The sequence below is a fragment of the Trichosurus vulpecula genome, chromosome 1 (genome assembly GCF_011100635.1).
Source record: "Trichosurus vulpecula isolate mTriVul1 chromosome 1, mTriVul1.pri, whole genome shotgun sequence".
Taxonomy (NCBI): domain Eukaryota; kingdom Metazoa; phylum Chordata; class Mammalia; order Diprotodontia; family Phalangeridae; genus Trichosurus; species Trichosurus vulpecula.
Window position 1 is genome coordinate 557,023,101 of NC_050573.1, and position 12,005 is coordinate 557,035,105.

A 12,005-nucleotide genomic window follows, 5' to 3' on the forward strand; every position below is an offset into this window, starting at 1 on the left:
ACCTCAAAAAATGGTTATCCAGTCCCAACTTGGAGACCTCAGCACAGGAACACGCCACCTAGCAGGCATAGGTTACTCTATTCCACTTTGCCACGACTCTAGTTAATGGTAAGTTTTTCCTCACAGAGCAGAAATCTACCTCTCTGTAACTTCTACCTACCGATCCTTATTGTATTTTCTGGAGGCAAAAAATCAATCAATATTTATCAAGTACCTACTCCATGCTGGACACTATGCTAAATGCTGGATAATTAATGCTAATTCCTCCTTCATAGGTCAGTCCTTCAAACACTAGAGGATTCTATCACATTCTGCCATAGTCTTCTCCAGGCTAAACACGTTCAGGTGCATCAATCAGCCTTCGTAAGCCCTCACTATTCTTCATCAATGCCCTTCCTAAAATGCGGAATATGGAACTGAAAACAATAATCCAGATGGATTTTGTCTATATAGGGGAGAATACAGTGGAACTATAACCTCCCTTGTACTGGATATTTTGTTTCTCTTAACACCACTTAACATGCATCAGCATTTCTGGCCACCATATCATGCTGCTGACATGTTTAGTTTATGGTCATCTACAAACTCTACTTCCTCTTCACACAAACTTATTTAGTAATGTCTTCCCTTCATTCTGTACATTTGCAAGTAGTTTGTTGAAGGTATGTGGAATTCAGATTTTCAGAACTGAAGTTTTTTTTGTATCACTGCTTAGGCATGACATTCTTCTTTGACATACAAGCATGGGTCTAGATTCTCTTCTAGAATTGAAGGAGATATATTTGGAGAGAAAGAATGTCTTTTCTCTACAAAACTCTCACACTAAATCTGTCTCTCAGGCAGGAATGCAGCATTTTGTCAACATTTTTATCCACCAACCTAGAGTCAGACCTATGCAAAATAGTCTTGGCTTGAAAAGCCAAGTTACCTATATATGAGATTTTATTATCCATATTTAATTTAATATTATTAGATTTGGTCCAGTAGTCTTGCCTCTCAAGATCTTTTTAGCTACTGATTCTGTCATTCAATTTCTCACACCCCCATACTATCTGAAAATTTTATGATCACGCTATCTATACATTCATCCAAATCACTGCTTTAAAAAGAAGTTGAACAGTTTACAGCCAAGGATAGAGTTCAAGGACCACTCTATTTAAGATATCCCTTCAGGTCGACATTCATCCGTCAGTCACTACTTTTCAGCCTAGTCATTCAAGCAGTCCCAAATCCAGTTGACTCTATTGTTGTCTGGCCCATTTCTCTTCATCTTGTTCACAAGGAACATATGAGAGAATCTATAAAATGCTTTGCTGAAATCTAAGTGTATTATATCTACAGAATTTACCTAATCTGTCAGGGAACTCTGCCAAAAAAAGAAATTTTTAAAAACTAAGAAGATAAATCAGATAGGAAAAAAATTATGAAACATCTCTAACAAAAGTCCAATATCCAAGATTCATGGGGAATTGACATGAATGATATATAAGACCAAGAGTCATTCCCCCAGTAAAAATAAAAATATATTTAAAATATGGTTAAAATATATAAAGTTTTCAAAAGAATTGCAAACAATTAATAGCCAGAGAAAACATAATTCAGGTCACTAGTGACAAGTGAAGTATAAATGAAATCAGCACTGAAGCTTTCCACCTCACCCCAAAAATTGTCAAAGATGACTAAAAACAGAAAACCATCAATGTTGGAAGGGCTGTGGAAAGACAGGCACACGAATATACTGTTGGTGCAATTGCCTATTGGGTCAACATTTCTGGAAAATGATTTAGAATTGTTTAAGAAAAAGCACTATCTTGTCTATATCCTAGGCCTCAACAATACTACTACTAGAAATATATCCAAAAGAGGTCAAGGACATAAAGAAAAGTCCCATTTATGCCCAAATTTTCATAACAGCACTCTGTTGATAACAAATGACTGGGAGCAAAGTCAGTGCCCATCCACTGGGAAATACCTAAACAAACTACAACATGGGAATACAATGCCTTCTTATCATGCAGAAAAAATGTAATAAATATGAGGAACTGAGGAAAACAAAGAAATATTTTATAAACTGATCCAGAGTGAAATAAGAATCAGAAGAACAATACATAAGATGACTACAATTATGGAAATAAAAAGAACACAAGGGAAGACTATATGGTACAGCAGACGTGACTTGGAGTAAAAAAGAGCCGGATTTAAATCCCATCCTTGGCACTTCCTAGTCGTGTGACCATAAGCATGTCATTTAACTTCCCCAGTGCCAGTTTCCTCATTCGCAAAATGAAAATAACACCTGGAGTCCCCCCTACTTTACAAGTTTAGTGAAAGACTTAAAAGAGGTAAAGAATAAGAAAAATCATTTTTTCAAGAGTAAGATAAATATTATTACTTTGAAAAACCATATCAAAGGGAAGCCAGCCTCTGAATATTTGCAATAACCAATTGTGGTTCAGGAAAACAGGTAATGAAATATCCCTTTCTGTACTTTGCAGAGATGAGAAAACTGCAGGGGCAGAATGGGACATCAGACGCAATTGTTCTGGGAATTATTTTTGCTTAACTGAATTTCCTTTTAAAAAGAGACACAAACAGTTTTCCAGGGTATTGAAATGACATGAGGATGTGACTACCAAGATGTTGCCTATGATTTTTGAGAAACCAGAGAAAAACAAAATTTGAGGTGGATAAATACGGTCCCATGGCATCTAGGTGGCACAATGGATAGAATTCCAGGCCTGGAGTCAGAAAGACTCATCTTTCTGAGCTCAAATTTAGCTTCAGACACTATGGGATGCTGGACAAGTCACATAACTATTTGCCTCAGTTTCCTCATCTGGAAAATGAGCTGGAGAAGGAAGCAGCAAATCACTCCAGTATCTTGGCCAAGAAAACTCCAAATGGAGTCACGAAGAATCAGAACATGAATGAAATGAAGGAACAACAAAAAAAACGGTCCCAATTTCAAAAAAGGTAATTCTCTGAATTCTCAGCTAAGAAGCTTGACTTCCATATTATTAACAAGATGGTCTATGATCACTAGAAAGAGAAACGGTTATAACATGGATATATCAAGAATGGCCATGCCAGAATAACCCTATTTCTTTTAAAATAAGTTTATATGGATAAATTACTTATAAAATAAATGTTTTGATGCCTTTAGTTTTTATATCACAGTCATTTCTGGAGAGAGCTACTTCTCCCACTATGGAACTGAAACCTGTGAAATGGCTAGCATAATTATTATCTTCATCCCATTTTATAGATAAAGAAACTAAAGCTCAGAACTGGAATCACTTCCACACACTTCATATCAGATCTAGAACTCAAATCTAGATCCTTTTACTCCAACTCTAGAGCTTTCCCCACTCTGTCATGAACCCTAAACCCACTCTACAGACTGAGAGAACAAAAACATCAAAAGGAGTGGTCGCTTCATTTTATTTTGGGGGGGGTAGTCGGTGTTAAGTGACTTGAACAGGGTCTCACAGCTAGTGAGTGGTCAATTTAAACTAACAGTAGCAACTGCCTACAATTTCACCTTCAGCTCCATTTCATACATCTTGTCACTTGCCACCCTGTTAAGCATCTGAGCCATGAGGAAACTGGCTTTTTTCTTCTTCTTTCTTCCCAGCAGAATCAGTGACCCTAGAAAAATCCTCAAATCATCCAACTCTTTTAAAATGATCCTAAAACAAAAAAAAATCCCCAACCACAAAGAAAACTTCCACTGTTTTGTTAGCTCTTTGGTGGGGGGTAGGGAGGATGGTCAAGGGCCCCTCAGAAATGGTACTTCTATATATATGGCAAGCCTCAGATTCAGTGGAATGTAACAGGATAAAATAAAGTCTGGTAAGTTCCATGATTCTGAGTTCTTGCTATGTTCACTTTTTTTTTCACCCACCAAGTTTAACTTTACAGCAAGTCACTTATGCAGCCAGGTGGAAAGTCATTGGCTATCAAAGCCATTCAGGATATTCTGAAATGGATTTCGCTAATTCCCATATTCATTCCAAGAGTCATGCCAAGAGCCTGCTAAGCCTTGGTACCAGTTAAAAGGATGAAATAAGCAGAACTTGTCATTTCAGTCCAGGAAGAAGTGAAAACATGCTTCTTTCTTTTTTTTTGTTCTCTGATTACTTTACAAACTCTGCCATATTTTAAGATTAAGAACCACTTAAGTAGACCTATGGGAGCCCCTCATAATCCTGGTTGGTTACTTTTCCTGCCTTACCATTATCATAAAATGAAACAAACAAACAAACAAAAAACCAGAAAACCAGAGTGATACAATACATGATTCAGGTTCACTGTCATTATGAATACACTGAAAATTATGAGTATTTGACCAATCTCTTACCTGTACCCAGAGATCTTTGTAACCTTGGGTAAGTCTCTTGACAACTCTGAACTTCAGTTTCCTCTTCTATAAAATGAGGGGGCTGGACCAAATGATCTTTAAAGTTCCTTCTAGCTCTAAATCTATATCTTGCCTAGGGAAACCATGAATAGAATGAAATTCCTTGAGACAGCTAGATGGCGCAGTGAGTAGAGCACCAGTCCTGGAGTCAGGAGAACCTGAGTTTAAATCTGACCTCAGACACTTGACACACTTACTAGCTGTGTGACCTTGGGCAAGTCACTTAACCCTAATTGCCCTGCCTTGCCCCTCAAAAAAAAAAATGAAATTCCTCTTCCTCAATCAATTTCTTCCTATAAGTTGACCAGGAACACGTAATATTTTAATACATTTTTATGTATCTCATTAAATATTTCCCAATTACACGTTAAAAAAAAATTTAACATTCGTTTTTTTTTAATTTTGAGTTCCAGATTCTCTCCCTCCCTCCTTCCCATCCCCTTTCCTTGAGAAGGTAAGAATTTGATCTCAATTCCAGGAATATATCATTCAATACCCCAAGATGTCAGTTCAACATTAGTAAGATGCCATCCATGAACCAACTCCAAATGGCTTCATGTATCTTGTTATGAAGCCCGTCAAAGGTTATCTCTTAGGAGGGATGTGGGTATTGAGCTCAATTACAGAATAAATAGATTTTAGATTGAACAGGCAAGTCTCCCCCATCATATAATACCTTCCTTTTTAAATATATTTTGCATCTAGGCTCTGGATCAGTGCCAATGACTGCCAATGACTCATACAGAAACACCCAAAGGAACAGGCATACCATGTGAGCTCCTGACTGCCCATTCTACGGGATTATCAGCCAGGATCACCCACAACAAACACTGAGAAAGCAGAATAGAACAATAGACCACCTAAGTCAAGCCGCTCAAAGCTCTTAGCTAGTATTCCCTCCCCTCATTTTCCCTCATATTACAGGATGAGCCAGAAGGTCTAACAGCTTTGATTACTGTATGCCAGCCCTAATAATAGCACAGAACTTCCTCCTTTCCAACCCAGGTGTGGCAGTGGCCTCTTGAGATCATCTTTGCGCTGCAAGACACCAGCTGTGTTTCTCCTCCCTAGAAGCCAGTCCCTAAAACTCAAGGGACACAGTAACTAGTCACTGAAAGGACACAGTACAATCTATTTTTGTTTCAGATTCTCCTACCATTTTTGGAGACCTAAGGGTGACCAAATGAACCCCATGACCTTTGTCCCAGTACATAGGACAGGATAGGGACTAGACCTGTGGTTTCATTAATATAAGGAACTCTTAGATGAAGAAACTCCCTCTATTAAGGTAGGTTCACACCTTTTCCTGGAATTTATAATTTGATGTATATAAATCTCATATATAATATTATTATATATTATAACATTAAATATATACTGCATATTATTACAAATATATAATTTAGATATTTTATATCATATTGGGTATAGTAAATATATTAGTGTGTAATATAGATCTAACCTATAATTAGATGTGCCTAGAGCATTAAGAGGTTAGAAGAGTTTCCCAGGGCCACAGGGCCAGTAGGTATCAGAGGTCCTGGCTCCAAAGCCAACACTCCTATCAACTATACCACAGTTGCTTCTCAGATCCCCAAAAGATGATCCCCAAAGTATCACTCCCCTGGTTCCAGAATCCACAATGCCATTACCAATGTGTAGAAGCTAAGGTGCATCTCCTTCCATGACAGAAACCCAGGAATGAGCACAGCCACACATGACACAGTTAAATTACATGAAATCTGATCTTTGAGCTTTTCATTACTGGTCATACAAAGGGGAGTGAAGAGGGGGTGAGAGGAGAAGAAAAAGACACCCCAAGGCAATCCTCAGTCCAATCTCTCACCTTTCCATTGGGCTCCTTCCAACAGTATGCCTGATGTTCAAGACTTCAGTTGCCACTCTCTCCTGAACTAATTTTCTTACTTACCATCTAATTGACCATCTGCACAAAGATGAACACACTCACCTGGAACTCACACAGTCCACATAGCCACTTCCATGCTGACATACTAACCACCCCCAGGCTAGCTTCCAAACTCTTCCTGATGGTGCTAAATATACCCCACAAGATTATAGTCATTTGTTCCCACTGGCAAGAATGAGCGATGGGGGAGAAAACCTTAGCACTGAAGAACAACACCTGCTTCTGTTTTCTTTCAGTTCCATACCTCCCCTAAGCTCCTTACCCAGGTGTTCATCATTTACCTGTACAAAAAGTGCCATCGTTGGGAATGAATGTCTCCTTGTTGTTTGTTGCTCGATACCCTTCCAGACAAATGCAATAAAAGCCTCCAAGTGTATTATGGCAGGATGTCTTATCCCCACAGACCACAGTAGCTCCAAATTGACACTCATCTTTATCTGTTGACACATTTCAATACACAAAAAAGGTCATAAAGACACACTGTGCAGTGATGCTCCTTTTAGAACCACAAAGATGGGTTTACTAACATTTTATTTTCATGAGATATAATTCATGTGGAAAGGGCTTAGGCACAGGATCATAGAGTCTCATGGAAAAGAGCTTAGAAATCATTTAGTCTGATCCTCTAATATTATAGACAAAGAAACTGAGGCTCAGAGGTTCTGAATGGCTCCCCCAAAGTCACACAGGTAGTAAGTCAGATAGAGTTCCTCTGACTCCTAATCCAATACTCTCACCACTGCAATATGATGCCCAGCAAAATTTTGTTCTCCTTAGCCCCAGAGAGGAGATACAGGGCCAATGGATGGGGCAAATATATAGGGAGACAGGGTTCAGTTCAATAGAAAGGAAAAAACTTCCAAATAATTAGAACCGCCCAAAAATACAGTGAGCCACTTCATAGGTGTTAATGAGTTCCCCATCCCTAGTGGTCTTCAAGCAGAGGCTGACTGATCAGTGACCTCATATTTTCCTAGGATCTAGTATCTAGATCACTCTTTTGCCCCCATCACTCCTGACCTTGAATTATACTTACGTCTATCGTATACTTATGTGTATATGTTTGTGTGTGTGTGTGTGTGTGTGTGTGTGTATAATATGTGTATACATGTTTATATATAGTATCCCAATGTAAGAATGTAAGTTCCATTAGGGTGGGTCCTGGATTGTTCTAATCCTTGTATGTACAGTGCCTAAAACAGTGCCTTACACACAGTAGGTGCTTAATAAATATTTGTCATTAAATTGATCACAAATGTTGTAGAGGCAATCCTTGCCCCAGGTAGGGGTTAAAGTAGCTCATCTCTGAGGTTCTTTCTAATGCTGTTATCCCATGATACAATTAATCTGTCTTTTTTCAACTCATTTTTCTTTATACAAGATGAGAAACTAGTTATTCAATGCCTTCCTATCACTTTGGGGAAACGAAATTAAAGCTTCTTCTAAGCTAAAAAGTGGATTTCATAATGGGAGATTTATTCCATAGGATTTAGAGCTAAGAGACCTTAGAAAATATCTATTTCCACTACCCTTCTTTATACACATGGGGAATGTAGGCACACAGAAATCAAGTGACTTTCCCAAGATCACACAGTGTTTAGGTGGAAGAGCCAGGATTCAAACCCATTTTTTTTAGATTGTAATTTCAGTTCCCCTTCCACTACACCATGCTGCCTTCCCTTATCCCTCCAGAATATAAAACTTACCATTAGAAATAGTCTTTAAAAGTTAAGAATAAGGAGGATTCCACACAACCTCACATGAACAAATCCAGTTGTCCAACACCCCTAGATGAGGAGTCCCATAAGTCCCTTCCCATCTCTGAGCCTCAGCTTTCTCATGTGTAAAATGAGGGGACAGACCCAGTGGTTCTCTTGGGCCTCTTCCATCCCTATTATTCTATGACTATATGAACATTCCACTCCTTTTCAACTCTTCAATATTAGAGAATTCAGGACTTACCATGACATTGGGTTCTCCCATTGCCCACAAATCCATAATTGCAGATACAGATCTCCTTCCCATCTCTCTGCTGACAGGTGGCATGTACATGACAAGTGGCACAGACACCTGAAACTGAATCATATGTCATATCTTTAAGGAAAGGAAAAACACCCTTAACAAGTCAGCTTGTGATTCCCTACAAATGGGCACTAACTAAACTATGTACAATTGAGCAAAACTGACTTCTCCAGCACTGTCTGCTACTCTCTGTAGGTAGGCAAAAGTATAATTCAGAAAGGGAGAAGGAGAAGCATCTTTCTGCTGCCATGGGATTCTACAGTTAGGACTAGGTTACTGGGGAAACACTCTGATGATAGGTGCTTAAGAAGCATAGGTCAAACCATGGGTACGTATTAGGAGCCAAGTTGGGAAACGTGCCTGCAAGGATTAGAAATGGGAAATGTGAGGGCAATCAAGACTTACTCTTTCTGCAGTAAGTATGAGCTACCATTGCCTGAGAACAAGCCTAGGTTTCACTGACAAATTTCTAATAAAAAAACTCTGACCCATATTTTTAATATAAAACCTAGACATTAACCAGGCTACTAATTACCATTAGAAACTAACATAACACTCGATGCCTCTCTTGGATCACATTTACATTCTGCCTTGTATGATACTTATATGCATACATGTGTTAAACTCTCCTTTCCAACTAGAAAGTAAGTTCTTTGAGATCAGTAACAAAAGATATCAAACACAATGAGGAAATACCATGGGGTAAGATAAGTTCAAGAAATAAACCCAAAAGAAGAGAAGAACCTCACAACAAGTATAGAAAGAGCTTCAAAGAGGAAAATAGTGACTTGGCCACAAAGACTAAAATAGCAATTGCAGAAAAAAAACCATAAAAACCCAAGATTAAAAAAATAAGAAATTAGAAATGAAAGGAGGATTCAGAAGTGAAAAATAGAAAAGAGAATTGCTTAGAATAGAAAGTAAGAAAATCTTACCCAAATAATGGACTCCCTGAAAAACAGAATAAAGCAAAGAAAACTCAATCACTCTATGACATACGAAGAATTATAATAGTCAAAAGATTGCAAAAATAGAAGGAAATATAAGATATTTACTGTGCCCAAGAAAAGTGACCTGGTAAACAGGCCAAGAAAAGACAATATATATGAAAACCAGGACATCACATTTCAAGAAATGATCAAAGAAAACTGCCCGTATCCATTAGAATCAAAACAAAAAGAATGCATTCATCATCCCCTGAAAGAAAACCCATCCTTAAAATACCCAGAAATGACACTGCCAAAATCCAGAGCTTCCAAGTCAAAGAAATAATACTGAAAGTAGTAAGAAAGAGTTCAAGTACCAAGGAATCAAAGTTAGTATCACACAAGACTTATCAACAATTACTACAAAGAGAAACCATAGAATGTGATATCCCAACAGGCAAAAGGTAAGAGTTACGACATGTGGAGTATCATGTGGAGTAGAAGGAATAAGCATTACTTTCACCATTTTTCAGAAAGAGGGAGGCTGCATGATGTCATGGATGGTGAGCTGGCCTTAAAGTTAGGAGGACCAGAATTGAAATTCTACCTCCAACAGATGATGGCTGCATGAATCTGAGGAGGTCACATCACTCCACAATACTCTAGGTAAAGCTCAAAGAAGATAAATTGTGGAGAAAGAGCTAATTTGCCTGGGTAGTTTCCTCATCCAAAAATTCCATGAAATCAGATGTCTAATATCTAGTCTTATTGATTTAATTCCTACTTGCCTCAGTCAATGAACTCCCAGACATTGTACACTTTTAATATTTTAATGTATTTTCATTTTAAATGTAATTTTGTTTTCTAATTCTACAGGATGTTATTAGTAATAAACAGAAAATCTGATGCATTTTGTGGGTATCTCCCAACTTACTGGAGTAATTAATTTCTCTATTTATTTAGTTGAATATGGTTCTCTTGCATGCCATATTATCATCTGCAAAAGTCATTATTTTATTTCTTCCTTGCCTATATTTATTTTTTTCAAGTTCTATAAAATACAAAAATAAAGATATTTTATCAGATAAATATCATACAACTAGAAAAATATTACTTTTTCATGGTTTGAATACGCCAACAAAACAAGAACACTACCTAAATTACTGAAGGATTACATAAAAGAAAATGACATAGTTCTATAATAAAATCATAATAAATTATGTAATAATAATTAGCGAGTTAGATGAGAATGGAAGGAGATGCCTTTCACAATTGTGGAAAAAGGAAGAATTTTTAACCAAACAAAGGATAGAGAGGCTCACAGGACATAAAATGGACAATTTTGATTACATAAAATTGGAAGTTTTTATCCAAATAAATGCAGTTAGAATGAAAAAGGGAAAAATTAACTGGAGAAAATATTTGCAGCAAATTTCTCTGATATAGATTAGACAGCCAAGATCTAGAGAGAATTGATATGTGTGTGTTGGTATGTATGTATATATATATGTATATACATACCAATATATATGTACATCTATGTGTACACATGCATGTATATGAACAAAAGTCATTCCCCAATACATAAATGCTTAAAGAACATGAACCAGTAATTCACAAAAGAAGAATTGGCAGCTCTCAACAACCACAGAAAAACGCTCCAAATCACTAGTAAAAGAGAAATGCACATTGAAGTAACTCTGAGGTTCTACCTCATAAGTATCAAATTTTTTAAAATGACAAAAAAAAATGGCAATTGTCAGAGAGAATGTGGGAAGGCAGGCAAATCAATGTACTATTTGCTGATCTGCAAACTTAAAGCTTGTGGAAAGTCGCAAAACTGAGTATCCCCCTCAAACCTAGCCATACCATAACTAGTCTTTTACTTCAAAAAAATCAAAGAAAGAGGGGAAGGACCCATATACACAAAAACATTTATACTAGGAAGGACACTACATCCTGCTAAAAGGCACCATAAACAATGAAGCAATATCATTGTTTAACATATATGCCCCAAGTGGTATGGCATGCAGATTCTTAGCGGAGAGGATAAGGGAGTTACAGGAAAAAATAGACAGCAAAACCATAATAATGGGAGACCTCCACCTCCCCCTCTCTGAACTTGATAAATCTAACCTTGAAATAAACAAGAAAGAAGTTAAGGAGGTGAACAGAATTTTAGAAAAGCCAGATATGATAGACCTCTGGAGAAAAACTGAATGGGGATAAAAAGGAACATGCTTTTTTCTCAGCAGTACATGGCACATACTCAAAAACTGACCATGTACTAAGGCATAAAAACCTCACAATCCAGTACAGAAAGGCAGAAGTAATCAAAGCATACTTTTCAGATTATGATACAATAAAAATTATTTGTAATAAACAATCAGGGAAAAAAAAGCTAAAAATTAATTGGAAACTAAATAATCTAATTCTAAAGAATGAGTGGACCAAAGAACAAATCATAGAAACAATTAATAACTTCATTCAAGAGAATGACAATAATGAGACAACATACCACAACTTATGGGATGCAGCAAAAGAAGTTCTTAGGGGAAATTTTATATATTTAAATGCTTACATGAATAAAATAGAGAAAAAGGAGATCAATGAACTGGGCATGCAACTGAAAAAGTTAGAAAAAGAACAAATTTAAAATCCCCAATTAAATACCAAATTAGAAATGCTGAAAATCAAAGGAGAGATTAAT

The 12,005-nt window shown here is 37.0% G+C and overlaps 1 protein-coding gene across 1 annotated transcript in view; it reads right to left on the reverse strand.

Moving 5' to 3' along the window:
• Window positions 1-8,439, reverse strand: part of SUSD1 (sushi domain containing 1) — a 278,160-nt gene extending 269,721 nt beyond the window's left edge. Inside the window, exons 1-2 of the mRNA XM_036749351.1 lie at window positions 8,310-8,439; window positions 6,629-6,784 (exon numbers count right to left, since the gene is read on the reverse strand). Of these exons, the coding sequence (XP_036605246.1) occupies window positions 6,629-6,784; window positions 8,310-8,439 (286 nt within the window). The remainder of the gene's footprint in view (window positions 1-6,628; window positions 6,785-8,309) is intronic.
• Window positions 8,440-12,005: the final 3,566 nt, after the last annotated feature.